Source organism: Colletes latitarsis, chromosome 4 (assembly GCF_051014445.1).
Source record: "Colletes latitarsis isolate SP2378_abdomen chromosome 4, iyColLati1, whole genome shotgun sequence".
Classification (NCBI taxonomy): domain Eukaryota; kingdom Metazoa; phylum Arthropoda; class Insecta; order Hymenoptera; family Colletidae; genus Colletes; species Colletes latitarsis.
In genome coordinates, this window is record NC_135137.1 from 39,902,634 (window position 1) to 39,928,919 (window position 26,286).

At 46.7% G+C, this 26,286-nt stretch overlaps 1 protein-coding gene across 4 annotated transcripts in view; it reads right to left on the minus strand.

Annotated features, from left to right (window-relative positions):
- LOC143341225 (dipeptidase 1) overlaps positions 1-26,286 on the minus strand; it is a 61,731-nt gene that overhangs the window by 3,307 nt on the left and 32,138 nt on the right. For all 4 annotated transcript variants that reach the window (XM_076763967.1, XM_076763965.1, XM_076763964.1 and 1 more), the window contains 6 exons: positions 24,980-25,130; positions 22,054-22,123; positions 13,520-13,696; positions 13,332-13,416; positions 8,862-8,937; positions 1,409-1,544 (listed from right to left, as the gene is read on the minus strand). In XM_076763967.1, coding sequence (XP_076620082.1) covers positions 1,409-1,544; positions 8,862-8,937; positions 13,332-13,416; positions 13,520-13,696; positions 22,054-22,123; positions 24,980-25,130 — 695 coding nt within the window. The remainder of the gene's footprint in view (positions 1-1,408; positions 1,545-8,861; positions 8,938-13,331; positions 13,417-13,519; positions 13,697-22,053; positions 22,124-24,979; positions 25,131-26,286) is intronic.

Below are 26,286 nucleotides of genomic sequence, written 5' to 3' on the forward strand. Positions count from 1 at the left end.
ACGAGGGTAAGAATTAAAATCGTTCAAAGGCTTGTTCCTTACACTTCGAATGGACCTGCAAAGCGGATAGAAACGCGCAGGTGTATCCCAGGTAAGACGTACTCGAAGCTTCGACCGGTCTTTAGAGATACGAATTTGCATTGTCTTTCGGTATCTTCGCTTTTACGACGGAAATTGTGTCTTTTTGTACGGATAACGTGTTTTCCCTGGAAACTAGCATCCATTTTCGCGCTTCTGTCAGGATGATTTCAAGAAAATTTCGCAATTTATATCGGAATAGGAAAATTATAGCACCGACTAAACGAACGAGTGTCGTACAACGGTTTCCGTTACTTTAGCGTGCGAACGAACGCAGTTTTGCGGGCATGTTTCGTTGCATCTCCAAGCCGCGATTAAATTATCGCTGTAATTTCAGTGATGGGCATGTCAAGGGTCGTCAAACACCCCGCGCTATTTGTACGCGTAATTCAGCGCGTTACTACAGGCTCAGTGTAATTCGAGTAATATCTTGTTAAAGCACACTCGGACACGGTCCGAATGTCCTCGCGGCGACGTCTGTTTTTGATTTCGCTGCCAAATGGATATTTTACGACGGGTCGCCGACAGGGCGGTAAAAAGACGCGGCGGTGAAACGACGGACAACCGAGGCGCGCCAGGAAAGTTTAAAATTAATGTTCCCGCGCGGAAACCGCGGCGTGTAAGTGCAGTGTCAGGACGCGATACGAATTATTATTCGTCCGCTTGTCCGATCCAGACGGCTGCCAGCGACTCGTCCGTCGCTTAGACAAAATCTAATCTGCGCAGGGATTTACGATTACGATAGCGAGATCCGTTGCTATTTCGTCGATTCTAATAAACGTTTAACGCGAAACTCGAGCGTGCGTTTCGGTCGTGGATGTTTCGCAGTTACTTCTCAGTTTTCTGTTGGCTGGCTTTCGCTTCGAGAAACGAGGATAAACGTTAACACGTGGCAGACTCGCGCGTCGCGAGAGGAACGAACCATTCCGTGGTAGACGCGGAGCAGCCTATACGTGCACGTGGACGCACACAGGTCGTAGATGGGTACAAATCATGGAAGAGGGACGGTGGTTTGAGTAGGTGGTGGATCGAGCCAGCTGGTTCTGGGATTGGCAGGAATCCAAGGGAACAAAAATCGTCGGCGAGTGTACGCGGTCCAGCCGTCTCGCTCGACGATGCACCGGCGGATGCATGATTTGTGCGCTTTATTAAATCCGATATTGGTCGACTCGGCTAACCCGGTTCTCCCGGTCATCGGTTATTTCGCATCAGAAACGACCGGACGCGACGTCGTCGGGACTATTTTTACGGAGCTCGTCGCTGTTTCCGGTCGCGGTCGCGGTTTTCACTCGAAAGAAATACGGTCTAAATTACGTCGAGAATGATTCACCTTCTCCACAGCCTTGAACACGCGAATGAGATTGAGACCCGCCAGCTTCTGAATGTCTTTCTCCGACCAGCCTCGCGCTAACAGCTCCGCGAAAAGCTCCGGGTATTTGCTCACGTCCTCCAGGCCCGTCGGTGTCCTGAAACAATCACAACGCAAAACGGTTTTTCAAAGATGCTTGCTTCAAAAATCTTCAATCAGAACCTTTCGTTGAAAGGGAACGGTGCTGTTATTTATTCAGTATTAGGAATGGACCAATTCACGGCACTTATATTTATACTATTCGTATAGTTTGCAGACTTTATTCCCTCTGCAGCGTCGGAAAAGCCTTTTACCGTCGATAGTTTACCCAAACGGGCGTTCAGCCGCTCGCTGAAAGGACTTTCCAACGCCCAAGATCGTTATTTACATAAACATTTTTCTCGGACGTAATCGGGTTTTAATGAACTCCGGGAAGCGGCGGAGCTTAAATTAGAAAGCTGCTCGAAACTTTTATAAGATCCCTTTCGCATACTTCACGTATTCTATATTACACGAGTAATTTTCCCGCGCGTAATTCTCAGGAGAAAGTTTAATCTATTACGAATAATCTTTTTCACGCCTCCTCTCGTCACAAGTTTTGTTTGTAATATACGAGGAAATTAAGAGCGGTACGTTAACGAGTATAAAATTACATTTTCAGGGGATCGTAAGGTACGCTTCCCTCTAGTTCCTTCAACTCCCACAAAGGCAATTTTCTTTAGCTTGACATGAATTTCGTAACGCGCAAATCGAGCCTCGTTAAAGTAGATTGCACAGGCAGAAATCGGCCTCGACTCGCGGTCTAAAAACGTAAGAAACGGAAGTTAGTTCCATTTCGAAACTGAAAGAGTTTCAATTCGCTACCTTTGACCCTGACCCGGGGGCTCGTTCGAAAAAACGTAGAAACGGCAGCCCTAGAATTTCGAAGGCCCGAGAAGAGGTTCAGGGGGAAGATCCAGCAAAGGAAGTTGGGCGTGAAATTCGGAGGAAGGAGGGGTGGGTCGAGGTATTGTTGGTTCTATTCGTCGGGTTCGAGACAAACTTGCTCGGCACAAAGTCGATCTGCAGTAACGAGCTTGTCGGGGAGAAACAGCCGCGGATAAATTACGAGTCTCCTCGGGCGGTTTATCCCTCATTACTTTAATTACTGTATAGCGAGCGGGACGGTGGCGCGAGTTCTATTCTGCGACAGCGGGAGACGTCGGAATGCGACTTCGCTTTTCAAGAGCTCGGCCGACTTGCGATCCGAACGCGAAAATGTGCCACGAGGTCGAGCTCTCTGGGTCGGTTCAACCACTTCGCTCGAGAGTATGGATAAGCGAGGAGATAATGAGTATTAACGATCGTACCTATATTCGGTCTCGATTATTACGACACAATGAAGCTTGACCCGAGACGTTCTCGAATCAGACGGGGATCGATCGATTCGCTTTTTCAACTCTTTGCACATTCAACTCGGTTCTTGTTCGTGGCAATTTGTTTTATTTCATAGAAAGGATCGGGGAACGGTAAAATATAGTAAAAACAGAAGATATCGGTTTCGTATTTGGTTTGTTTAAAAGCGTAGCGGCGATCAAGGCGATTTTAGTCAAGTTTAACAGTCGATGAACGGCCGAATTAATTAATTCCCGTTGGAGACGGTTGCGCAGGACAAAATGGTTCGGTAGCTCGTTCCGATAGGTACGAGTTGACGCATCGAACCGACTCGCACAGATATTCACGGCGAATTAGAGGAATGACGAGCGAGTGGGGTGTTAAAAGGGATCAGTCTGAATTTCGACGTTCTCATTACGCGCGTCATAACGAGCAGCAGAGACGGACCGTCAATAACGAGCGTTGCAGAACCGTTGAAAGCTACCTGCTGACAATGTCGGCCCAACAAGAGCGGTTGGAGACTTATTCATGGCGCGTCATATCGCGGCTGAAACTGGCAGTTATGTAGCTGTATGCTGTGTACAGAGATCGACCGTCTGCGGTCACGAGCGTTGTTTCAATCTCGGAAATTTCTAGATCGAGTGTGTCCGTCGTTAAACAGGGATTGTGGACCCGGCAATCGTTTCCGTAGAATCGTGTCGCTTCGAAACGCCCGGCTTATCGGTGTCTGTCGCTTCGTATTATCGATATCGTCCAGAGAAAACAGGGAAAAAGCCATACTCTCTTGCGATACGAAACGTTTTGGTAGCTAGATCCCTAATTAGTACGAGGAAACCCCATTTCGAGGATGGTGTCCCGAATATCCCAAATATTTTCTCGGATTCGTTTCAAAGTCTTCTCAACGCTCGCATTACGAGTCGAGCAAGCAGACGTTTGTAAGCTGAAGCGAATTTAAGTTTAGGGAACGAGCAGGTAATAGGTCTTGCCGGATCTATCCATCCGTTAGAAAATCGTTCGTTCACGAACTGTCTGGCTGAAATGGGACGGGGCACCATCATGCATAAATCACACGCGACGTGCAACATCTAATGGAACTTCTTCCAACGATTCGTGCAATTTATTATATTCATCCATCTGGTCTTTAAACAACCGGAACAAAGTTAATTATATCGATCCAAAGCACAAACGTCGGGCTCGTTCGCGAAATAGATTCAACCCGCGGCTTTGCCCGCCAGAAAATCGGTTTAAAGAGTTCCTTAACGGATTTTAACGTTCGCATGAAAAGTGAACTGGAAGCTGGCGCATGAATCTAAAATTTTTATTCGTCATTCGGAAATAAAATTTGCTCCGATTGTCGTTCGTGCTCAAGCGTGCTCGAGCGTGCTCGAGCGCAGCAGTTAAAAGGTTAAGAATTGCCGGAGCACGAAAATGGCTATAACTCGGGAAGAGGGTCGAGAAGGTTTTGACATTGCTTTTGCGGCCTCGATCGACCGCTCAAGTTGGTTACGCGAGTTAGAGTCAACATGTTTTAAGAACGTTTTAATAATAATCTACCCAGGATGAGTTCGTTCGAATCTCGAACGTTGCTCGATTTTCTCTCTAATTTCCGACCAACGAGACAGAATACGTTCTGCATAATTTTGCAAATTCCTCCGGTACGAATAACAATTACGTAGACCGCGCAATTGGGAGAACGACCGCGCCGACAAAGGAAGAAAGACGCGGGATAAAATATTGCCGGTGGAAAATTGGGCGGGGCAGATTTATAGGCGTCGTTCGAACCGTGGCAGACAAAATTGTTGCATCCACCGTTGGGTAAACCGTGGCACGCGTTGTTCCAATTCCTAAAATTACCGATTCCGTCGGTGGAACAGAATTCGTTCGAGGTTAAGTCGAAATAAACGCGACAAAGGGCCGCGGCATCGGCCATCTTTCTCCCCATTCTTTCGCGCGCCATCGACGCCACCGATCTCGAAACCAAAAATCCTATTCTGAAGGGAAGATACATTTCGTCCAGTCGTTCTGACAGTGATTTATAGGCAGGGATGAAAGCCGGAGAGAGAAAAAAGCCGTTGCAATGGAAGAAACGTTCAGGAGATCGATACTTGGAGAAAACACACTGGCGAAGGAGGAAGGAAGAAGAATACAATGTGTTCGAATAAGAACAGAACATCATCGTACGTCTTTGATAGCTCGTTGACGAGGGTCATAATAATATAGGCACGTATATATTCTTATATACGAATAATTCCAAAAATAATAGTCCCTGATATCTTTTATTATTTGAACGAACGAAGGTAGTAAGGTGGTTTCACGCGGGATACCCTGTATAACAGACCCCGATCATTTTCTCTAGTCTCGTTCTTTTTGTCTTCCTTTCCTGCCATCGATGCTAATTACGCCGATTGCGAGATCATTGGACTGGATAATCGATGGCAATTATCGGACCAAGTGCAACGATACGCGATCGCATTTACCCGACTATTTATCCCCCATTGCTACTGGTTTGCTTGCAAACAGAAGCTCTCGTGAACATTTCGACGAGTTTCGAACGCTCAAGTACGATATATGAGGAGGTTTCGTCTCTTTTTTTGTCATCGTTAGACGGCATGAAATCACTTCTTAGTTCAGCCCATAGTTAAAGATCTTTTTAGTCGATACTGTCTAAAGAAAAGTAAAAGAAAAGTCCTTAAAATTTTCTTAGCGAAACTTCCGCCGTTCGCTGGCTTCGGATCGCCGCAGGAAAGGAAGAACTCCTGTTCATTTTCGATCGGTTTGTTCGTTTTGGCGCGGGAAACCACGAACAGTGCGCAGGTACAGCTAATTACGCTATTCGAACTAACGATTGTTCGGAGGTTGACCGCAAGCCTGACACGCTCGTTACTGGAACTCGCGTTGGATGAATTTTAATCGCAGCTGGAAGATCGCTGCTGGTAGATCGCCGATCTGACATTGTAAGGAAGTTTCCCCGGTTCTACAAGGAATTCGCATTTGTACGTTCGGTTCGCGACTTTTTCCCCTACCTCGGTTTTTCCATCCTTACTTTTTCCCCGTATCGATGGAATCGAGACTCACGGGGTCCTGGATACGCTCTTTTCTCGCACGAAGCTACTCGCTGCAGGTACTTGACAGTGATTTATAGCAACATGGAAACCGGAGGGGGGATATAAAAAGACCGTAATACGAAATTTCCATAAAAATGTTCCAGGATAGAACGAGAAGCGAAAATAAAGGACGGACTTTAGGGGAAACTCGGATGGAAATCTATTTCTTTCTTTCATTTATTTTTTTACGCTTCCATGTAAGTCCTCGAACGCGGCCCGAGTCGAATATTTATTGGAATTAGGTTCAAGGGTTGCGTGGAATATTCCTTAATCTGCAATTTAGCGTCGCATAGTTTAATAATACACGAAGAAATAGAGTTGCCTTCCTGTAATATTCTCTTGCTCGTAATAAATATAGTTACAGTATTCCGTTATGATAATTCATGTAGAATTCCTCCGTTGGAGTATTTCGGTACTATGAATTTTAACATTTCCGGAAGAACTCGCCAGTTAATAGGGTTGCCAGTAATATCGATTGCTGGAAAATTCGTTCCACTCGATTTCCAATTTTATCTCCGTTTATTTCGAGACCGTCTCTTTTTCACGGAAATAATTAAACGGCGCTTCGTTTTCTTTTGAAATTGTACTAGGGACGATTATTCGGTTCAGGGATCAGTTGTGTAAACTTCGAACAGACGACGCATTTTTATGAAATATCAATTCTGCACACCGTCAAGTTTCTCTCCTTCCGATTAAAATAAGCGACTCTGTTATTTAGCAATTGTCGGCTGAAGTGGAAGCGATTCCTCGCGTAGCTAATTTCAAGACTAGTTCGTTAAATTCTTAACCGTTGATTTTTCGCCGAGTTTATTTCCTCTTTGTATCGCGACGATCGATTTCTTCGCCGCCTCGTGGATTTTAATTTTTCAGCGAGCCATTTAGCGACAATCGTTTCGTTAAAATTTTAACAGTTCATTGTTAGCGAACGTTCTGATTTTCCGTGCCAGTTAATAATACGCTTCTTCTCGTTAAATAACGCGACGAGTGAAAAATACTCGTCGAAGATAAATTGTTCCGCCTTGTTAATTGATCGATCATCCCCGCTCGCTGCGACACCGCGCATTTATCTATGGCGATACGTTCATTTTTTGGCCGGCTTTAAAAACACCTCGGAACACCGTGCAGCTGGAAATGGCCGTTTTTCGGGTTTCTCGTGGCTTCACGCTTTTCGTCTCTCGCGTACAGTTTCCGGGGAGAAAATTCCTCGGGTTCCTTTCGTACAGCTCGGTGAAATTTTTAATTTGAAGCCCGCTATTACGACCTATCCGCATCGTGGTGTAAGTGGCGCAAACGTCGGGTGAAAATGAAAGAATCGGGCATTGTTTTCATTCCGAGGCGAACTTCCTCTCCAGATTCCTCTTCGTTGCTCGCAGCGTCGCTGAAAGTGTTATCCCTTGTTCTTTTCTGTTTCCTCGACAATTAGAACGCGCTCCTGGATGCCCGGCTTTGCAGCCAGGCGGTCGAATACTCCGCGAGAAACTCAGACCTCGAATCCTTTTCAATATTACGGAACAAAAAACTATTTTTAAATTACTATCGACGAGCAATTTTCCTATTCAATGTCTGTGAAGTTAAAGTTACGATCGACGGTTCTTTGGAAGCAGCTAAATTAATTATTAAAAGGTCGACCGTCCGTTTTTTGTGGAATTTGAAGCCGAAGCTCGGGTATCGACAAATCGCAATTTCCTTTCTTACTCGTACCGAAGGGGAATAATCAACGTGGAGGAAAAACATTGGGTAGTTCCGGGAATAATCGCCTCTCTTGCTCGGTCCGAGCCCGGATCCGTTCCGGTTTCCCGATAAAAGTACGAAAACGTTGCGACCGGTCGTATTCGATCAGTGACACGACGATACCTTTCCTTTCTGTTTCACCTTTTTATAGCGCGGTGTGCAAATGCGCGCCCGCGTCGCGTTCACGTTGGTTTTTTCGATCCCACTCCGGCTGCACATTGCCACGCCCATGCGTGTTTTTCGCGGGGATTCCGGAAAACCTGACAACTTTTTACCAGCTGCTGTTCGCGCTCTTTTTCCCTTTGCTTCGCGCCTTTTTTTCGGCCGCGGCTTAATGGCGAGCGCCGCGATTCCCAGCCTCGGGCAGGTGTAACGTGTCGGCCATTTCACAAATACCGACGAACGACACGCGTGCGTTTCCATCGATTTTTTTTTACATACCCCCCCCCCCCCCCCCCCCCTGCTTTTGTTTCTCGCGACGATTAAATTTTATTAAATACTTTTTACCGAAGAGTCGCGATACAAATAAAACGAAACAACGCGATAATGGCTCGCTGTGTTCGCCGGAGAAAAGCCGCTTTCGATGGTTTTTTTTTTTTTTTTTTTTTTGTGTAATATTTCTGCGCGCCGCTGTCCCCGGTACAATTTGTTTTAATAGAATTTCAAGCACAATGAGTGGATTGGAATTATTTGTAACTGCGTGCCGATTACGCGACGACTAACGATTTTGCTGCCCGAGGGGAATGTTTTTCCAATGTTCGTACCGTATAGTTACAACGTTTCCAATTTGGTCCTTTTCCAAACGTCAAAAGAAGTTACATAATTTATCGAGCGACACGAGTTTCAAATTTGTACAACGGTTGTTTAGGGAAGGCGGACACGCGTCGCATTAAATTTTTATGGGAAGCTGGTCAGCGTAAAAAAAAGAAATATCGCGTTCTTTATGACCGTTGCACGGGTGTCTCGTAAATCGCGCGCAGTATAGAGAAAACAGAGAAACAGCGCAAGGAGCCAGAACGTTTGGTCCTTTTTCGAGCATTAATTCGTCGTGTTCGTTAAAGCTTGCTCATTTGTTTTACGCGGGCGTGGCCTAGCGTGCCCTTCGGTGATTTATCGCTAGACGGGAAAGCGTCGTGCAAGCATATTTTTACAAGCCCCCGGTGATGATCCGAGAACAAATTGTACAGACCAGGAAGAAAAAGGGTAAACGAGAAGTCAGGACTTACAGATTGATCCCGTCGTATCCGGCCCCTATTCCGACGTGATCGATTCCAGCGACCGCTCGCACGTGATCGATGTGGGCTGCAACACACCAAGATAAAAGGCGAGATTATTTATCGTGCCATGAAACCAGTAACCTTATGATCCACTCGTCCTGCTATAATATCGTTAAAATATCGGCAAGACATATTTAATTTTGAGTATTTCTTTGAAGAGACGTTCAAACAGCGAGGCTGAAAACATTTTCTCGGTTTCATCGTAAGCATTCTTTTATTTATATTTATCGTCGCGCGGATCGGTTGCACAGCGTCCAAATTCGAACAGTTCGTTTCAATTTCTTTCTTTGATTCATCGGGACAAAAGGGCGCGAATACACTTTAGTTTCTAGAAAACGGCAGTAGGAAGAGTCGAGCGAATTTAAACCAGGCTAACGAGATGCCAAGGCGCGGAACTGCGAGCGTTATACCATTCTTCTCGGCACGTTTCTCATAAATATTTCGTTACGATCCGAACGTTACGAACCGGTTGCCGTATCTGGTTGATAATACTTTTAATTGCATTTCATTTGCGGCGGTGTATCGTCTCTCCAGGGGGACGGGAGCAATGTAAACTCCATGAAACGTCGATATCGTTCGCCGTTTAACGCGTTAAACTGATTTCGGTCCTTGGCTCAATTTGCGCTTCGATATCGCGCAACACGCGGACGCAAAATTACTTTATCAACGATTAAAAATATTTTCGAGACCATTTTTCAGTTACGCCGATAGCAGTTATTACGCCGCCGTATCACAAGCACGCGTCCCGTAGTATTGAAAAGATACCGATAATTTACACGGGAATAAATAAACGGATGTATTTATTTACACAAAAGCGTATCGTAAGCGTAACGTCGCGTCGATCGTAAATTCAGGGATTCCGATCGCGATGCGAGCGAAATTGAAAAACTGAATTACATGTAGCTTATATCGGTATAGCATTTGTTGCACTACGACTGTCCGGTAATTGTTCTCGGTTGAACGATGAATATCGAGATTGAGTATCAACCAATTGATCCTTCTATTCTATACAGGGTGTTCGACCACCCCTCGGGAAAATTTTAATGGGAGATTCTAGAGGCCAATCTTGTTGATTGAGGCTTCGTTAAAAAGGTCGGTGGCCGAACACCCTGTATATCTTTGCACAGACGATGTGGAAGCAGTGATCCTCTAGCACTTTGGTTAGAAAAGATTTCTGATAGAGTGGCGTAGAGTATCCTCGAGTCTGATGTATTTCTAAAGTATGAAGATGTCTCACCGCTTGGAAATAAATTCCCCCAAAAAGGGAGCATATTTGCAACGAATCGAGGCGGTGTAAGGAGACTAGTATCCCTAAAAAATCCACGTCTACACGGTAAGCGGCGAGTAAGTAGGCGAAACGGGCGTCTCTTCGCGACCGTCGTATCTGTGATTCGTTTGAACTCGACGCCGACGGGCGTATCTACGCTGTGCATCCGACGTTTCGCGGAGGATCGGGGTCTGCAAACACCGGCATCGCGAGCCGCCTTCCGCGCGGTAAGTGCAAACGCCAGTAACACGCCAAGGTAAACGCGAGGACGTGGTGCATTTGACGCGCAGCGCATCAGCCAGACCCGTGAAAATTGCATTATTCGGCGTACGTAAACGCCAGAGTGCGCCGGCTCGAAATGCCGCGGTCACGGCCGGCGTTTGGTTATTATTAACCGGCTGGTAATTGTTGCGCCCCGACCAGCAACGTGCTACTTGACCAGTAACCAGAAATCAATCACAACAGCAACGTAATCCCGATGACAACTGTCCAAATCGTTACTGCGATCCGGTTTAACGACGCGTTCCCTGCTCGAGAACCCCGTAATTTCGTTATTCTTTACTTTGTTTTTGTTTCGAGTCACAGAATCTACGCGACCCAATTTTTATCATGAATTATGGAACGTGTTTTCTTACTATTTAAAATCGTCTTCTGTTCGTTGTTACAGACAACCAATTATAATTATACCAAAACGTTCCACATCCGTAATAGCAATACTGGAGGATTCAAAGGGGCCTCGTCATACGATCCAATAAAATACAGAGAACGGGGCAAATAAGAAGTTGGTAAACGAGAGGCTGAAAGTTTGAAACAAAAGTTACGATTTAATCAGACCGTCCTCTGTCGCCGTTCGTTGCCTTATTGCTTATCTCATCGGCTCTATCGGCTCTCTCGCGAATACAATTTGTAACTGTTAGGGTTGGGGGAGGTTGCCGCGGTATTTCGGTTTCGACTCTTTTCCCTTTTTTTTATTTCGTCGCGCCCAACGACGATATTTGCTTCCTGTCGGATACGTTCGGAATTCCTAGCACCGCGGTATAAAGCACTAACTGGCAATCCTCGATTCGATATTTCGTTTCGCGAAAATCACTTGCTAACATTGGCAGTGGAATGTTTCGTTTTGGGGGAAATCAGAGTCCAGGTGCCAACGTTTTGATCGAACGTTGCGAGAGAGGATATATCGGCAAGCATTTCACGGCACAAAGAGATCCAGACTCAGAGGGATTTTTATTTAAATCTCACTTTTCACGTTGTAAATAGAATTTTATTTAACTCTTACTTTTGACGTTCTCGTTGAAACATCGTCAAATCAATTTCAATGACACGAAATACATTTCAAGCAGATTTTTATATATTTTGTAAGCACAAGTCTCGAGAGCACCCAACCTAGGATTGAAAGCTTTAAAGCTGCCATTGACCGAATCACAAATATAATTACGGCTCGAATTACGAAAGATAAACTTGAAAACGAAAGCGCGACTATGATTGCAGGACCGTCGCGAAAATCCAACCTTGTTTTGACGGAGGGAACATCTTTCGTCTTTCTTCTTCAGTCTGATTCGCGCGTACGCCTCGACATCCGCATTGGAATCCCGAATAATACGTCGGAAAAGTTTATTTCGGAGAAGAGAACGGGAAAATGTTAAGTTCCGCGGCGCTCGCGTTGAAATTCTAAAGTTACCTGTGTTCGTGTCTCATGCATCACAAAGGGTTCGCGGATATGAAAGTGCAATTGCTCGTTGCCGCCTTTCCTCCGCGGTTCAATTCGATGAGAATTCTTTTTTCTTGTCGCGGAATCGCACCGAGAGAACGGGTTGCTGCATAAATTTGATCTTGGCTCCGTGTATTTCGTTTCCGGGGCAGAAAGACGAATTTTATTCAAAGCGTGGGTCGTTCGCGCATAAATATATTTTTATCTTGTGTTTTCGTCGCGAATCGATGCCTTCAATTTCAACCGTCAACGACTGTATTTTTTCTTTTATATTCGCGGGAGAATTCAAAGGGTTTGAACTTTCGAAAAAGAGACTCGAAGGCGAACCACAAAAATTTCCTGTTGTCGAAACTGAATACGCAAAAGTATGACGATGGTAGGAGCATTAAAAAGATCTATTCTTCCGGATGCAGCGCGAGCGCGTTTGATTGGGAAGCAAATACATGGTTGCATATTTTTCTACGAACTATTCCTATTTATTCCTGTGTTTGCAGACGTCGATAGAACGGCCGAGAAAGCGTGACGAGCTGTATTTATTCTGTCTCAACGAATCTCTCTCCGTATTTCTCACGTTCTTCGACTAAAATTTGTTTTATTTGTTAGTTAATAGTATAATTTAGAGGGTATAGCGATGCTCCACGATACCAGTTAACAGTTAAATCGTAAAATATACTGTTTCGAAGATATTTCTGCACTCTTACGGACGCACTCTCTGGATATTATTTTGCCAGCGATTGCTTTTTATTCTCCATTCGTAAAATCCGGTCAGAATGGTTGTACAAGAAAATTGCCGGCTGTACCGAGATATTCTCAGCTGCATTGAGAAGACGCGGGGGCGTTCGATCTCCAGATGCTAGGTGGTTGAAAGCCGTGGCTTAGCTGCGCGAAACCATATTAACGAGAAAAAGGAAAAGGAACAATTTAGACGCGATTCCGGCGTCCCCTTCAATTAGCTTTTATCCTAGAATATGGGACGGTGATAGCGTCGCGGTCAAAACGACGGAGAATAAAAGGCAAAGGCAGCGTTGATTGGAGCAGGGAAAGACAGAATTAACCGAGGGACTTTATCGCCGCCAATGGAAACGGTTCTAATAAACGAAAACGTAAGCCGCGCCATTTACAGGGAGTTTCAATAATAGCAAATTTTTGCACACGAGCATTGAAAAATATTAGACAGGCATTTCTTTTCATCGACTAGTATTTGCGAAGGGCGAATCACACAACAGTTTCTTACGTGTTCGTGGAAAAATTCTGAAAACATCGTGATCTAACGCTGGAGTTAGCATACATTTGAGAGTAAAACTATCGCGATCGAGAGTCCAGTTTATAAATATATATGATATTGGTACGTTCCAGCGTGTCTGTACGCCTCGATAAATTTAACACTCGATAGTTTTGCTCCGAGATCTGCGTTTCGCGGAAGGAGTTTTGAAATTCTTACCGGCCACGTCCTCGAGCGTCGATTTCTCGCCGCAGCTGATGAAGTGGGGGTAGAAGGATACCATAACTATACCGTCGGTGTGCGCCTGAAACAGAGGAAGCCGACGATAACTCCGGAGTGCAGTCGTGGACGTATCGAGTCTCTTTAAATTCCGAAGAGCGGATGGGAGAATCGATCACATAACTCACCAAACGTCGTAGCGCATGGTCAGGCACGTTTCGCGAGGAATTGCAGAGTGCATGAGCGCTGCTATGGCTGAAGATAACGGGTGCCCTCGAGGTCTGCATGGCTACTAGCATCGTGGGCACCGAGACGTGGGACAGGTCCACCATCATTCCCAGACGATTCATCTCCAGCACGATGTTCTGGGGGGAAAAAATTCGTATCGTCGGATAATTACGAGGCTAATAAGTCTCGGGGATCGCGAGCAACGGATATCCTTAAGACCCCGATAACGGGGCTCTAGCTTACGAGACATTACGGTCTAAAGTAGCTCGAGAGGTCTCATAGACGCGTTAAAATCGACGAGGCCATTTCGCGGATTTACCGACCGCTTTCAGGAATCGAAAATCCCGGATTAACGACGGCTTAAAGCGACCTCGGCGACATTATTCGAACGAAAACGGCGATAAGAATGGAGGTAACGTTTGCGGAGCTTTACGCGACTATCGGGTTGATCGTAACGTCGATACAAAAGTGTTCTTTGAAAAGTTAAACAGAGTTCCGTGACGGTGTCCGCGGCTCGGTGAAATTCTCTTTACGGACTGTTCCGCTTTGCAGCTGACTCACGCGTGATCCGTGACACTTATTGCCGGCACCGTTCAATCAGATTGAAATTCACGACAGACGATGCCTCGGACGCTTTGTTTTGCAAAGAATTCCGATCCGGGAACGGGAAACGCCCGCGATCCATGGTTCGACGCGTCCCGAATTTTGGCAGACATTTTCTATAAATTTCCGAGCCACGGTTTCGCGTTAAATTTAATATTTTATGTTCTGACGTAGCGATTTCCACGGGAGCGTCAAGATTTTCAATAAACTTCCGCGGAATTCCAGATCCAGAAAACTGTATTTCTGTCGGATAAGAGATTTTCGATAAGTCCTGCCAGGAGAGTTGCCCCCGTGACGGGAAATATCCTCCTTGATATCCGCCGTCAGGCCTCCGCGATACGACTGCTACTACAAAATTCGATTTCACTGTTGTCACTTGTCATTTCTCTAGAACAAAACTAGATACGATTCTCTTACTCTCGCCGTGACCGTATCGCACCTATACCTCCGTTAATTCCGACTCTGTTACATTTCTTCGTTTCAAATCGAATTTATATCAATGCGTATAGCGTCTTCCATGCACGAATTTTGCGGCGTAGAAGGAAACGATTACCGGGCGAATAAATTTGCGAGGACCAGGCAGGCTGTATTTACTCGTTAACGCTCGCTAATAACAACATTAGGCGAACGATTCATTCCCGAGACGTTCCCGGGCGTAGGTCTACCGGAAACAGAGTTATCGTTCGCATTCCAGGAGCATTCCCGTCCGTCTTTCCGGGGAACGTTGCATCCATTAAACGCGGATGCTTTGTTAAATCAGCACCGTCATGGACCGAATCTCTCAAGATTCTAGTTTATCACGTTTCTCGGGCTTCTCGTTTCGAACTTTCCAACCATCCCCCGCATCCGTTCCTCGCTCGTCGACGCGCGGATATTCGTTCCAACCATAACGCGTATTCTCTCAGGGTTCTTTTCGCTAGTCAACCCAACCCCGTAGCGTCGAAATTCGTCGTTTCGAAGGGAATTAGCCGAAGGACGAATTTATCGCTAACTGCAGCAGTCATTATCACGAAATTAGAGAAGTTTCCAGTGCCTTTCGGCGAAGTAGTCCTCGTTAGACGCAGAGAGAGTGTTATCTCGCGAATCCGGAGGATTTCTCGCTACTGTCTTTCGCGCGGAACGGTGCATCCGTTAATCGAGAATACTTCGTTTGAGTAACTACGCGATAAACTTCACTCTTCGGCGTCCCTCCGCTTCCCAGCTCGGTTTACAAGTGTTTCGTTTTCCTAGCGAGATCTTGCCGTGATTTCAGCGAGTTGTTCGTTTTGATTAAAGTCAAAGATTCTTTAATCTGCATATACCCAGGCGAACCGTCCGTGGAAAACAACGATCCATAGAATTTTGATGAAAAACACGAGACCAAAGAGACGTAAAGGAGGGTCGCGAAAGATCCATTAAAAACCGCTTGTCCGGCTAGAGGAACGTGAAAACTCGAAGGATCTCGCGGTATGGAACAGGAAGGGGTGAAACACGTGCGAATGACGCGCGATAGGGCGATATTTGACTTCATGAAAGTTCCGGAGTACCGTGTAGATTCCGTTTGGTCGATTTCCTCCAGATTATTCCAGCGATATATCATTCCAAGGCTTTACGTTTTAATTCAATCGCGCTATTCGTCTTCGTCCGTATTGTTCCGCGGTTCGAAAGCTTTTCACCGGCTTTGGAACCGCTTTCATTCGAACAGACCCAGCGTTTCCTTCAACCATCGACGAGGGACATCTACATTCCACTGTAAGAACGCGTACAGGGGCATTTAACAAATGGAAAACGGCGCAAGTTTCGAAAAGTTCCGGCGAACGTCGTCGACCTTTCGCGATACGCTAGCCGGCTATTCGTTTCTTCCACAGCATAAGTCACACGACGGTTACGTTTCTCTTCGACCATTCGACGAATCCACCCTCGCGAATCCCGGGGGAAAAGGTTTCGTAATACTCCGTGTCCACCCGACCGTCCGACAGGATGACGAATAGGCCTTATTTTTCGCGTGTGCTCCCAGGCTGGTATATGTTTCCCCGTTTATTGCTCTTTTATCGCGTTAACGCGATTCTTGCTGAAAAATTTCTTCTACTGTACGGCGAATGGAAATAATAAACCGTGTCCTCCTTGACGAGATCGCGCGCTAGTCAAGTTTTCTTTAAAAGTTGAGCAGATGGTCGAACGACGTATCGTATAAAAGCAGAACCAGAGGCGAAACTCGAGCCATCTTCCCTTTTTATCCGTGCGTGGAAAACAACGGGGAACCTCGACTTTCGATCGAGCAGTCGTCCGGTTGACCTGTTCTTCGCGGACGACGAAACTTATCTCGATACTTCTGTTTGTTAGCCGGCGATATGGTTGGCCGGCAACTTTGTCCGCGAAACCGTCGATGCACGGTGGCCTGTTTAGACCGGCAAGTTTTGGAAACAAGTCGGCAGCTGGCCTCAAAAGGGCGGCTGGCCTCCCGCGAAATGCCTTCCAGAACTTAACGCTAGGAACTCCGAGACTGCGGCCAACGATCGCCCTTCGGACCTCCGACATTGTCCAGGACGACGATTCGCAAACCGAGAACTTCTTTCGCCGTTCAGCCACGCGAACGGTTTAATCGAATCGCCTTCGACGACGTTCGAACCGAGAAATCGCTCGAGTTTAACCCTTTGCTGAAACTTCGTTGAATAAAGAATTGTACGGTTGACTTTGTACGGGTCTTTGTATTTTTTTTGATCTTCGAGTTGGAGGAGCTGGTTATGCGTGTCCTCGATCGTTGGCTAAGCAAGTGTATATATTCGATGGTAAGCAGGGATTACGCCGCGAGCGGCGCGTTGCAATTCATAACCAGGTTTTTCTTCCATTAGCCCGTTTATTAACTGCTTAGCATGCAAATACCTCGTAGAGTACAGCATCGCGGGTGAATCTCGTTCGTAGTTCTCTTAAATCGCTCGGCTAAGTCGCGCTAAAATCCCGAGGCGCGTCCCTAATCCCGGAACCTCCGTTCTTTATTTATTAAAGAGATCGGGTAAGGACTCGTCTGGTGTGCATTGCACGCGTCGAAGTGAAAATCGATTCGCAGGAATGTTTGTCGAGGACGTTGAAGGAGGGAATAAGCGTAGAAGTTAATAAAGGACCGGTGTTTGAAAGTTTAGCCCCGTTGATGAGACGGTCTATAGATTCTCGGAATTAAGATCCGGTCCGTGAGGAAACCATAATGCAGTTTCAAAGGTTCTTCGCGCGGTGGAGTAACTGCTAATACTTGGCGGGTGAAGTTTCGTGAAAATAGAAAAAAATAGGAAGGAACGATGGAGACCCTCGATGTCCATTCCGTCGTGGCAATTAATATCGAGGGAACTTAAAAAACGAGTATCCGTCCACCTTTTACCGCGTGTATTCCGTTTCTTTGGAAACTTCGCTCCTCTGTCTCGCAACGATATTACCCTATTGTTCTCCAGGGTCTCGGTTCTACGACACGATAAATCATGCTTCTTCCGTTCTCCTCTTCTCTTTTGTTCCGTTTATTATATCGCCGATTCGCTCGGTGCCTCTAGCGGGTAATTAATCACGGAAACAAATAATCGATCGCGTTCGCGTTCCACCCCCCCCGTGATACTTAATTTGCGACTTAGTAGCCGCGTTGAAAAGATAATAACTCGTCGGGGCGGCGTCGAGGTATAATCGAACAAGCCGGTTTATTCTTCTCCCGGAGAGGGTGTATCTTGTTTCGATTTGTACAGAGGCAATTAACCGTGAGCACCGATGCGCGGCCGAGGGTGCTTTTAGTCAATAGAGAACCAACGATCCGTGGATATCAGATATTTCTTGGTACCGTTTTTCAGCGGTGCGAGAATCCACGCGAGAGGTCACGTATTCCGTTGAAAAATGTACCTTGGAAATACGAGGCGAGGAGCGGTTCTCGCGTTAACCGATACCGAACCTTCTGCAACGCGTTCGAAACACGTGGCACTGCCAACAACCGGTTCCCGGTGTAATTACTCCTCTCGAGTTATGTTTTCTTGAATTTGCCGCGACTTCCAGGTCGTGGATCACCCACACATTGTTTGGAAACCGACGTCTGGTTAGAATTACAGCCAGCCTCGCACGGAGTTGGACGGGACCACTAAACTGTTCCGTTTGGAGGAACTCGTGTTTATCCTTGCGTTCAAGGGTGGGACGCTTCGCTGTTCAACCCATTTTTTGAAAAGAATATTGCGCCTCGTTCCTCGAATTCTGGCCGCCCTCGAGCCGAACGGGCTGACAAAAATTTTGGCAGGATGAATTTATGTTTACCTCGCGCGGAATAACGATTTAACCCAGGAAGCGAACTCTCTTTCCCCAACAAAGGGAAACTGTTTCTCCCCGGAGCTCTCCGCCTCCATTCTTCCTCGCGGAGAAAAGTTGCCGCATCACGACCGAATACAGGATTACTCTCGCGGCCTTTGAAGACAGGAACGTGATAACCTCGAAGGGGCGAGAACAAAAGTACAAATTTTTCAGCATCATCGAGGAGCAGCTTTCACGGCGAGACGCGTTTCTCTTTTCCCGTCGAGCACCCTTTTACCCGGATATAAACGTCTCTCTGTTCCTCGACGTCGTTCCATCTTCCTCTAAAGGTGTCCCGGGCGTGTCGTTTACGCGCGTTCGAAACGTTTCGCGGTTTCGTTCGAAGAACGATCGACGGAAAGAGCAACCGCGGACTTTGGTACTTGTACCGTGAAAGACACGATTCAAAGAATATTGGGAACGAAACACAGTTATCGATATCGTTGTACGTCGACGGTAATGGAAGGAGCTTGGATCTGATGTTAAATACAGAGTATTGTGGCGCGAGAATGGCGGAAGGGGGTGGAAGTAGCCAGGTAAAAGTATCTGCCAGACGGTGTCTCTTCTTTTCTTGGAGAGACCGCGCGGAATTTTTATCGAGTACTTGAGAGAGCTGTTTATTACACGGGTGTGGGTGAGAAATGGTGTAGCCGCCGAACGAGGTATAAAAGAAAAGTGGAGGATCGTATATAAAACGTCTCGCCCCGCAGATGAGGCCGCTTGGAAAAAGAGCCGATTTTTCTCGGGGGTTAGACGCATTATATTCCGGAGAATTCATGCAAAACGCGTTTAATACGTTCCGGGTAGCCGTCGGTTATTTATCCGGGAAAGTAGCTTCGCGTTATTATAGTTTGGATCGTTTAGAAATCAAGGATCCATAGGTATCTCGTAGCGTTTCAGGCTTTAAAATAGAGGCTCGACGTTAGTCGACCGATTCGTTCCTTTTTTCCGCAAACAGACGGAAAGTTTCATGGATAATGCGGCAAAGTTGCGGGGCGGAAAGTCTGGAGACGGCCGTGGAAGGAATGAAAACGGCGGGGGACAATTGCGAGGGAAGCATCCGAAATGGTCGATCTTTCTCATCTCGTTTCCGGGGAAAGATGCTCCACCACATTTTGACAATAAATTTCACTAATTTCAGTGTGTATCTTTTCAGGATGGAGACTCGAGCAAACGACCAACAAATAAGGCCGCTACGGGTATCGAAAGTTCCACCGTTTCCTATTGGAAAATCCTGTAGATGAGAGGCAGAGGTAACAATCGAGTCGGGTAAGTGGTATTCCATTCCTGTTACGTAAGTGAAACAAATGCTTGGACGTAGTCGGCCATTAACGAGGTTAAAGCAATCGTAAGCGGTCTTCATCGAATATTTAAGCGACCTTCCGTTCTTATCTTCCCCTTCGTCCCGACCGCGGAATTTTTCTTCGACCAGAGAGTCCAGGTGGGAGTTTCCGAGTTGTTTCTCATACATTTAACTTTCTTCCGTCTATTTGTCCATATCTCTTCCTCCACCGAGTCCGCCCCGAGGAACTTTCAGCTTTTGTTCCAGCTGTTACGTACAAAGAAATTGCTTATAGTTACTCGCAGCGGTGTATTTTCGCAACGGGAATTTGCGAACATAATTTCGGACCATCCGTCGTCCTCCACGGGTTCTCTGTTCGCGGAAGAAAACGATCGGTTGCCAGATACCCGCACCGCTCACGGCGCATAAAACGTAAACGTTTGATGAAAGTAATTGGATTACAATGAAACTGACTAAACGCAAGAGACGCGCCGGCAATATTTTATCCCGGTCCTACGGTTCTTGCCCATAGGGCATGCTTCCAGTTTATATCGCGACCACGTTCTCGAAGTCGTTTCTCATATATCCCCCTTGCCGTTGGAAAACACCCCTGGGGCTGTCTGGCGTTTTTCTGGCGTTCAGTAAATGGAACACGCTGCCGAGCGCCGCTAAGTTCACCGGTATTCACGCTTATGGGAAAGAAACGGTGAACTCTAAGTTCGTCGGTGGCCTTAATCGTCGGGAGTATGATGTCACTGTCGTCGTTAATTACACGGAACGCTCGATCCAGGTGTGCTGTGACCTGTCATAAACGCACTGGCGTCGATTGTTATTTTAGAAAATCGCGTTTTCTCTCGAGACATTTCGCGCTCGTTCGGCGTTTAAATTTGCAAATTGCGAAATCCACTTATCCCGTCCCCTGCATCCAGTCTAATAATCGAAAGAATTATTCAGACTTTCCCTCCAAAGAAGTGGAATTGTCTCCCTCGAATACGAAAGCAGTCATACACTCGTACGTTTCAGAAGGTCGCACCGACACCTCCGACATTATTTGTCATTGCGTTTTCGAATATGGAACACGCCTCTGGGACCACCTCGTCTCCCATTTTCAAGAGCAAATAAATTTATTTACATAGAAAGACAGAGATCTCGAAAAACGTGAAGTTCGTAAATGGGGAATCTTGGAGAATTCCGAGCGATATTGGAGTCGTTCGTGATTTCGAATGGCAGTTCCGGGCCCAGTTTAAAATGGGACCTCCATCATTCGAGCTATGCGCGTTTAAAATGCGACCGATTGTTCTCCGTGCTGATCGATGCAGGCCATAATTTTCTTTCGCATAGACGCAACGTCGGGGCAGGAATTCATGAATACTTCGACGCGAATACCGCGAATAGTGGCGGGCAATTTTCATAAATAACTCGCGTTCGAATTTTCCTGCAGGAGTTTCGAGAGCCCGCGGTGTCGAGCAGCTCTCCTAACTATTTTCCTACATTTAAAGCGTGCGGTCGCGTCCCGCGCGAGCTGAGTTTCGAAACGACCGCTAATCTCTTCGGTTCACCGTCCTTTAAAACGGAACGACGGCATCGTAAAACTTGAAAACACGTTCCCTCCATTTTGCCGCTTCTTTATGCAATAAATATGTGTAAAATTTCAATAAAAGCATCCGTATACGAGGGTTCGAATAGAGTTTTGAGCACCACTTTTCGACCAGGCTGGGGTCTCAGCTTCCGCCGTAATGGATACGTAATGCTCCGTTGCAACGAGAGCGTTCTGAAAGCGGTTCGGTCAAATCGATCTTTCTTACAAATTCCCGCCGAACTTCTGATATTTATGGTCGATCGATCTGACGGGCGGGGTTAAAAGGCGCGGTAGATTTACGATCGAAGTCGGATGAAAACGCCCGACCGGGGAAATGTCCGTTTTGCGACGTGGCTGGTCGGGATAGACAGCCCGGAGGATGCCTTAATCCACCGTGTAAAACACCGTAGTTCCTCGTCACTCTGGAAAATCCTCGTGGAATAGGACGAAGGACGCGTCTTCATCCGTCGAGCTGACAAAAACCGGACCGATTCGCCTAACCAGCCGCTCGTTTCTTTGTTCGCGGTCTGTAATTCGTGTCAATTACCACGGTAACCGCCGGGGCTATAAGTTCGGAAGCAGAAAGCTTAATTTTCACGCGGTCGTGAATCGCGAGTACGTTTCCCCCCGGCGTTTTACGTTTTATATCCGGCGAGTGGTGCGCCCGTTTCTCGCGGTATTTCGTGGAATCGATCGTGCTTGAGGGAGAAAAAAGTGTATATTTTTTTTCTTGTACTCACCTTGCCAAAATTGGAGAGACCACCGATGCGAGCCACTTGACCGGGTTCATCCGCTGTGCTGCATTCTGCCCTAACGAACCAATAGGTCAGTAACTCATTGGCAACAATCCTCAGCATTAGTGTTCTACAATGCCCTTTAATCATAGAGTTTCATGTCCGCAATACTAAGCAACGCGGCCGGAATTGTTCCCTCGATTAATGACCGCAGAGATTGCGCCGCATACAGTGTACAAACGTCTTTATTCGAAACGTAAATACCTTCGAATATCTAGTTACGGACTGGGAAGACTGCGGTCCGTAAATTGCAGACAATTGTTTCGCGGTATTTCTACGGTAATACTCAAATTCATTGCTGTTCTTACATGAAATTACAAATGTCAGAGTACGTGAAGCAATGGAGAAATGTTTTCCCTTTAAACGAGTAATATCTGTTAGCAGTCCATAGACTTCGATATCCTCTTAATTGTTAAGAACATCGTTTCACGAGCAGGGAGCTAATAGTTTCGATTAACCCGACGAATTTGCCTGCGACGATAACGATTTGCAAGGCTGATTCGCAAATGTCTATCACGTTGATAGGATTACAGAGATGTGCGAGATTCGGACCAGGAACAGGCTTCGAGGAGTCCAGGCAATTCCTGGACGATAATCGTTCGCATTAACGCGATGTTCTGTAAGCTAGGAAGCAAAACGATACGACGCATTGTGATCTAAAACACGAGAGAGTCAATACTTTATAAATCAAAGTTTATTACTTAAAAATCTATTTGTCTTTGACGAAGGTTCAATGTAAAAATTAATTCGACGTAAGATTTGCGATCGTCGACCATAGAAATCACGATATGAAGCATTTTTCAAAACGCTATCCAATGTTTTTTAGCGTTTACGAATGCTTGACCATCTTTTTCCCCGTTTCACCCCACGATAATCGATCGTTTGGCGGTCAAGCAAACGGAGAGAAGCGAATCCCGGGGAAATTCCATTAGCGCGCGACGCGAGGAGAAATCGGTCAGCTCGGGGGTGGAAGTTTTCGTCGCGAAATCCGGCGAAATTGCTTGCTCGTTGCTCGACCGGGACAACGGGGCGTGTAGCCGAAACCACCCCTCCTCGTAGATATTTATCAGCGTATCGGGTGAATCTATCGAAGTCGTAAAACGCGCGGTCGATCCCGGAAACACCGAAACGCAGATAATATTGTTACGGTTCCATTAATCCATGGATGATTTATCGTTCGGTTGGTTACGTAATTCGGCGTATAAATATAAAGGATGTCGGCTTTTACCGGCGGTATAAATTTCATGGCCACCGATAAAATCATCGATCCTCGGTGTCGCGTTTTCGACTTTACTGACACATTACTTAACGCGTCGCGGTCAACTCGTTGGACTGTCCTTCCGTTTCCGGACTAGATACCAGAAACGAAAGGGTTTTATTAAACCGTCGAAACAGTTATTTTCGGAACCTTTCCTCTGATTTAGTAGGTTAACGCGAATCCCACGCTCGAGAATTGAAAATTAAAACCTCGATTAAACTCTTTTCGCTCTCTATCGACCGTAATCCCCGAGCGTCGGGGGAGATCGGCTTTAAAAATTCACGCGGTACACCATTATATCAACCAAACTGAATCAGTCGTAATTTTCCGGGGACACGTTTTAAAAACTCGTTTGCATAAACGTCATTCGGTTCGAGTCGAGTGTTCGAGCGTGACTTTTTCCGGACGATAAATCGCGCCCATCTGCCGCGTGGAAAATTACGATACCGTGCGAAGAGCAAGGAATTTCTTTAGTTTCCATTCTCCGACGGGTTTTAAACGTACCGGCGTGTCGGAAACGGTTTTAATTTTGTAGCCCGTGTACACAGGTGCAAAATAAATTCGGACTTGGTGCCGTGGGGACGCGCGCAACCTGTCTCCCGCAAAAGCTGTCGGTTCGTTCGCGACGTTTTATTGTTCTCCGCCCTCTTTTCTGCGTCGTCAGTTTTTCCCTTGCTTAGTTGCAGTTGGTGTCGCCTCGTAAAAGGGAATTCGTCCATTGTTTGTTCTAGAATAACGTTTCTGTCGACGCCCGGCTGCGCCAGCTGGGTCGCGAGCCGGCTCGTAACCCTTACGTAATTCCGAACCTCTTTTAAAACAGCCATCCGATCGCGACAAAAAACCTATCATTTCCATCGTTCTCCGCCACTTTATTCCTGTTATCTTTCGCTGCTTCGACAGCACGTTGGCAGAAGAAAACTGACGTGCCGCGAGTAGATACCGGAAAGAGCAACTCGTGATAAATGACACGGTTACGTAACGATTCTACACAGGAAACTCGAACGTTTCCACGATTAAGCGGGGCTAGAATTTGTTTAGTCGTTATCGGAGATTAAAACTCGAGGGTTTGTTGTTTTAAAAGGGGCCGTCGATCGGTGGGATACGATAATTTCGAACCGAGTGTTCGGTTTCATTCGGTCGTGTACAGATACAGGGACACTCCAGAACGTGGACGCAATGGTCGGAAAAGTTTCGAGGCCGTATCTCGCACAGTTCCTTTATTACGTCATTTACAGTACACTTTTACTGCGCAACGATAAAACTGCGCCCGCATTCATCGCGCGGTGTACGCGACAACTATCTAGCGCGTTTCTATTTCACCAGTTTATGCGAAACGTTCGCGGCTTGTCTCCGCGTTATCTTTCTGTATTATATGAAAACCGTGTTACGTTTCAACGGCGTTTTCCCCCCGTTAAATCGCGTACGAAGGGAAAACACGATGATCGATGCGCGACCGTGCAACGACACGTTGCGCCACTCGTCGACGAAGATTCCCAAGATACCGGGTACTCGAACTACGTATTATCGCGCCATTTTCTCCGCTCGATCGCTGCTTGGCGCCGTATTCGCGAAAGCGTCGTCGCGATTAACTATCATCTCAGTTGGTAAACTCACCAAGGCGTGTTACACGTATGAGTGAGGGTGAGATATCTGGCACCCAACTCGTACAGCATCCTCAGAACTGCCAGGCTCGCACCAACCGCGTGGCCCCCTTCGACCCCTATCAGGCTCGCTAATCTACCCTCCTTGTGCGCCCTCTCGATACCTGAAATCACACGTTACGTCTCCCTTGAACGCTCTCGATCGTCGTTTTACGCTCCCAATTGTACAGGGCTAGGCACTCGGGACAGATCGTTTGGATAACTGTTTTAGTTTCAACCCCCTTAAAAATGCACTTTCAATAATAGAAATGATGGCACTACTACTTTAGAATAAATGTGATATGTAGTCGATAGAGAAACGTTAGCGATTGTCGATTTAATCAAACGATTTAAATTACTCATCGGCGGACGGGGGCGTTATCTCGCGGATCATTAATTACCGACCATAAACGGGCCTCGGTTAATCCCCCCGGCCGCGGGGATAATGGAACCGCGGAGGCTTTCGAAGAACGGCCGGAAAATCCTCCTTGCGGCCGGTATTTTGTCAGTATTTAGTCAGCGCGCCGCGAATTCGATTTCCCCCGTCGTTTAATCGTTTTAATCGAGCCCGGGCGTGTAAGGGCGGGCTATCGGGGGCTCCGTGAAATCGGATTCGCGGGCTCGGTGTCGTTTGGATTCGATTAAAACACCGCGTACAAATTGCGTTAGGCTCGCCGGTTCCGGGGAACATCGATAGAGGGGACACGCGCGAGGACGCGTGTGCATCCATCGGGAAACAGAAACGCCATTTGTCGCGGCAGCTTCAACTTTTCCGCCTTTGACCGCGCTCGCGAACCGGTATCCCCTCGAGTTCGCGTTAATGGAACCCCCGATCCTCGTGCGGCCCTGGGAATTTACCCGCTATGAATTCGCGCCATCGCCCGCCGACCGCGTGTCGGGTCTCTTCCTTTCCGCGCGATCTATTAAAACTTCCTCGCGGCGTCGTTCCGTCGATAATTCGATCTCGATACACGCCAGGACTTGGCCGTAATTCGCGTTACGCGGCCAAGTCAACGACTCTTGCGCAAACTTATCGACGCGAACTGCCTCCACCGCAATTACGAAGAATTTCGCAAAGTTCCGAGTCTCTGTCAACTCGCTACTGCGACGACATACTTGTCGATACCCGCGGAAAGGAATCGATACAGTCCAATTAACGGTGACGCTCAACTTAACGCGATTACCAGAGAACTACCCCCACTTATGTTCGTTTTAAAATCTTCTACAGTTTGAATATGTATTAATTTTGCTTGTAAGAAGTTGAATAACGGTCCGAAGACG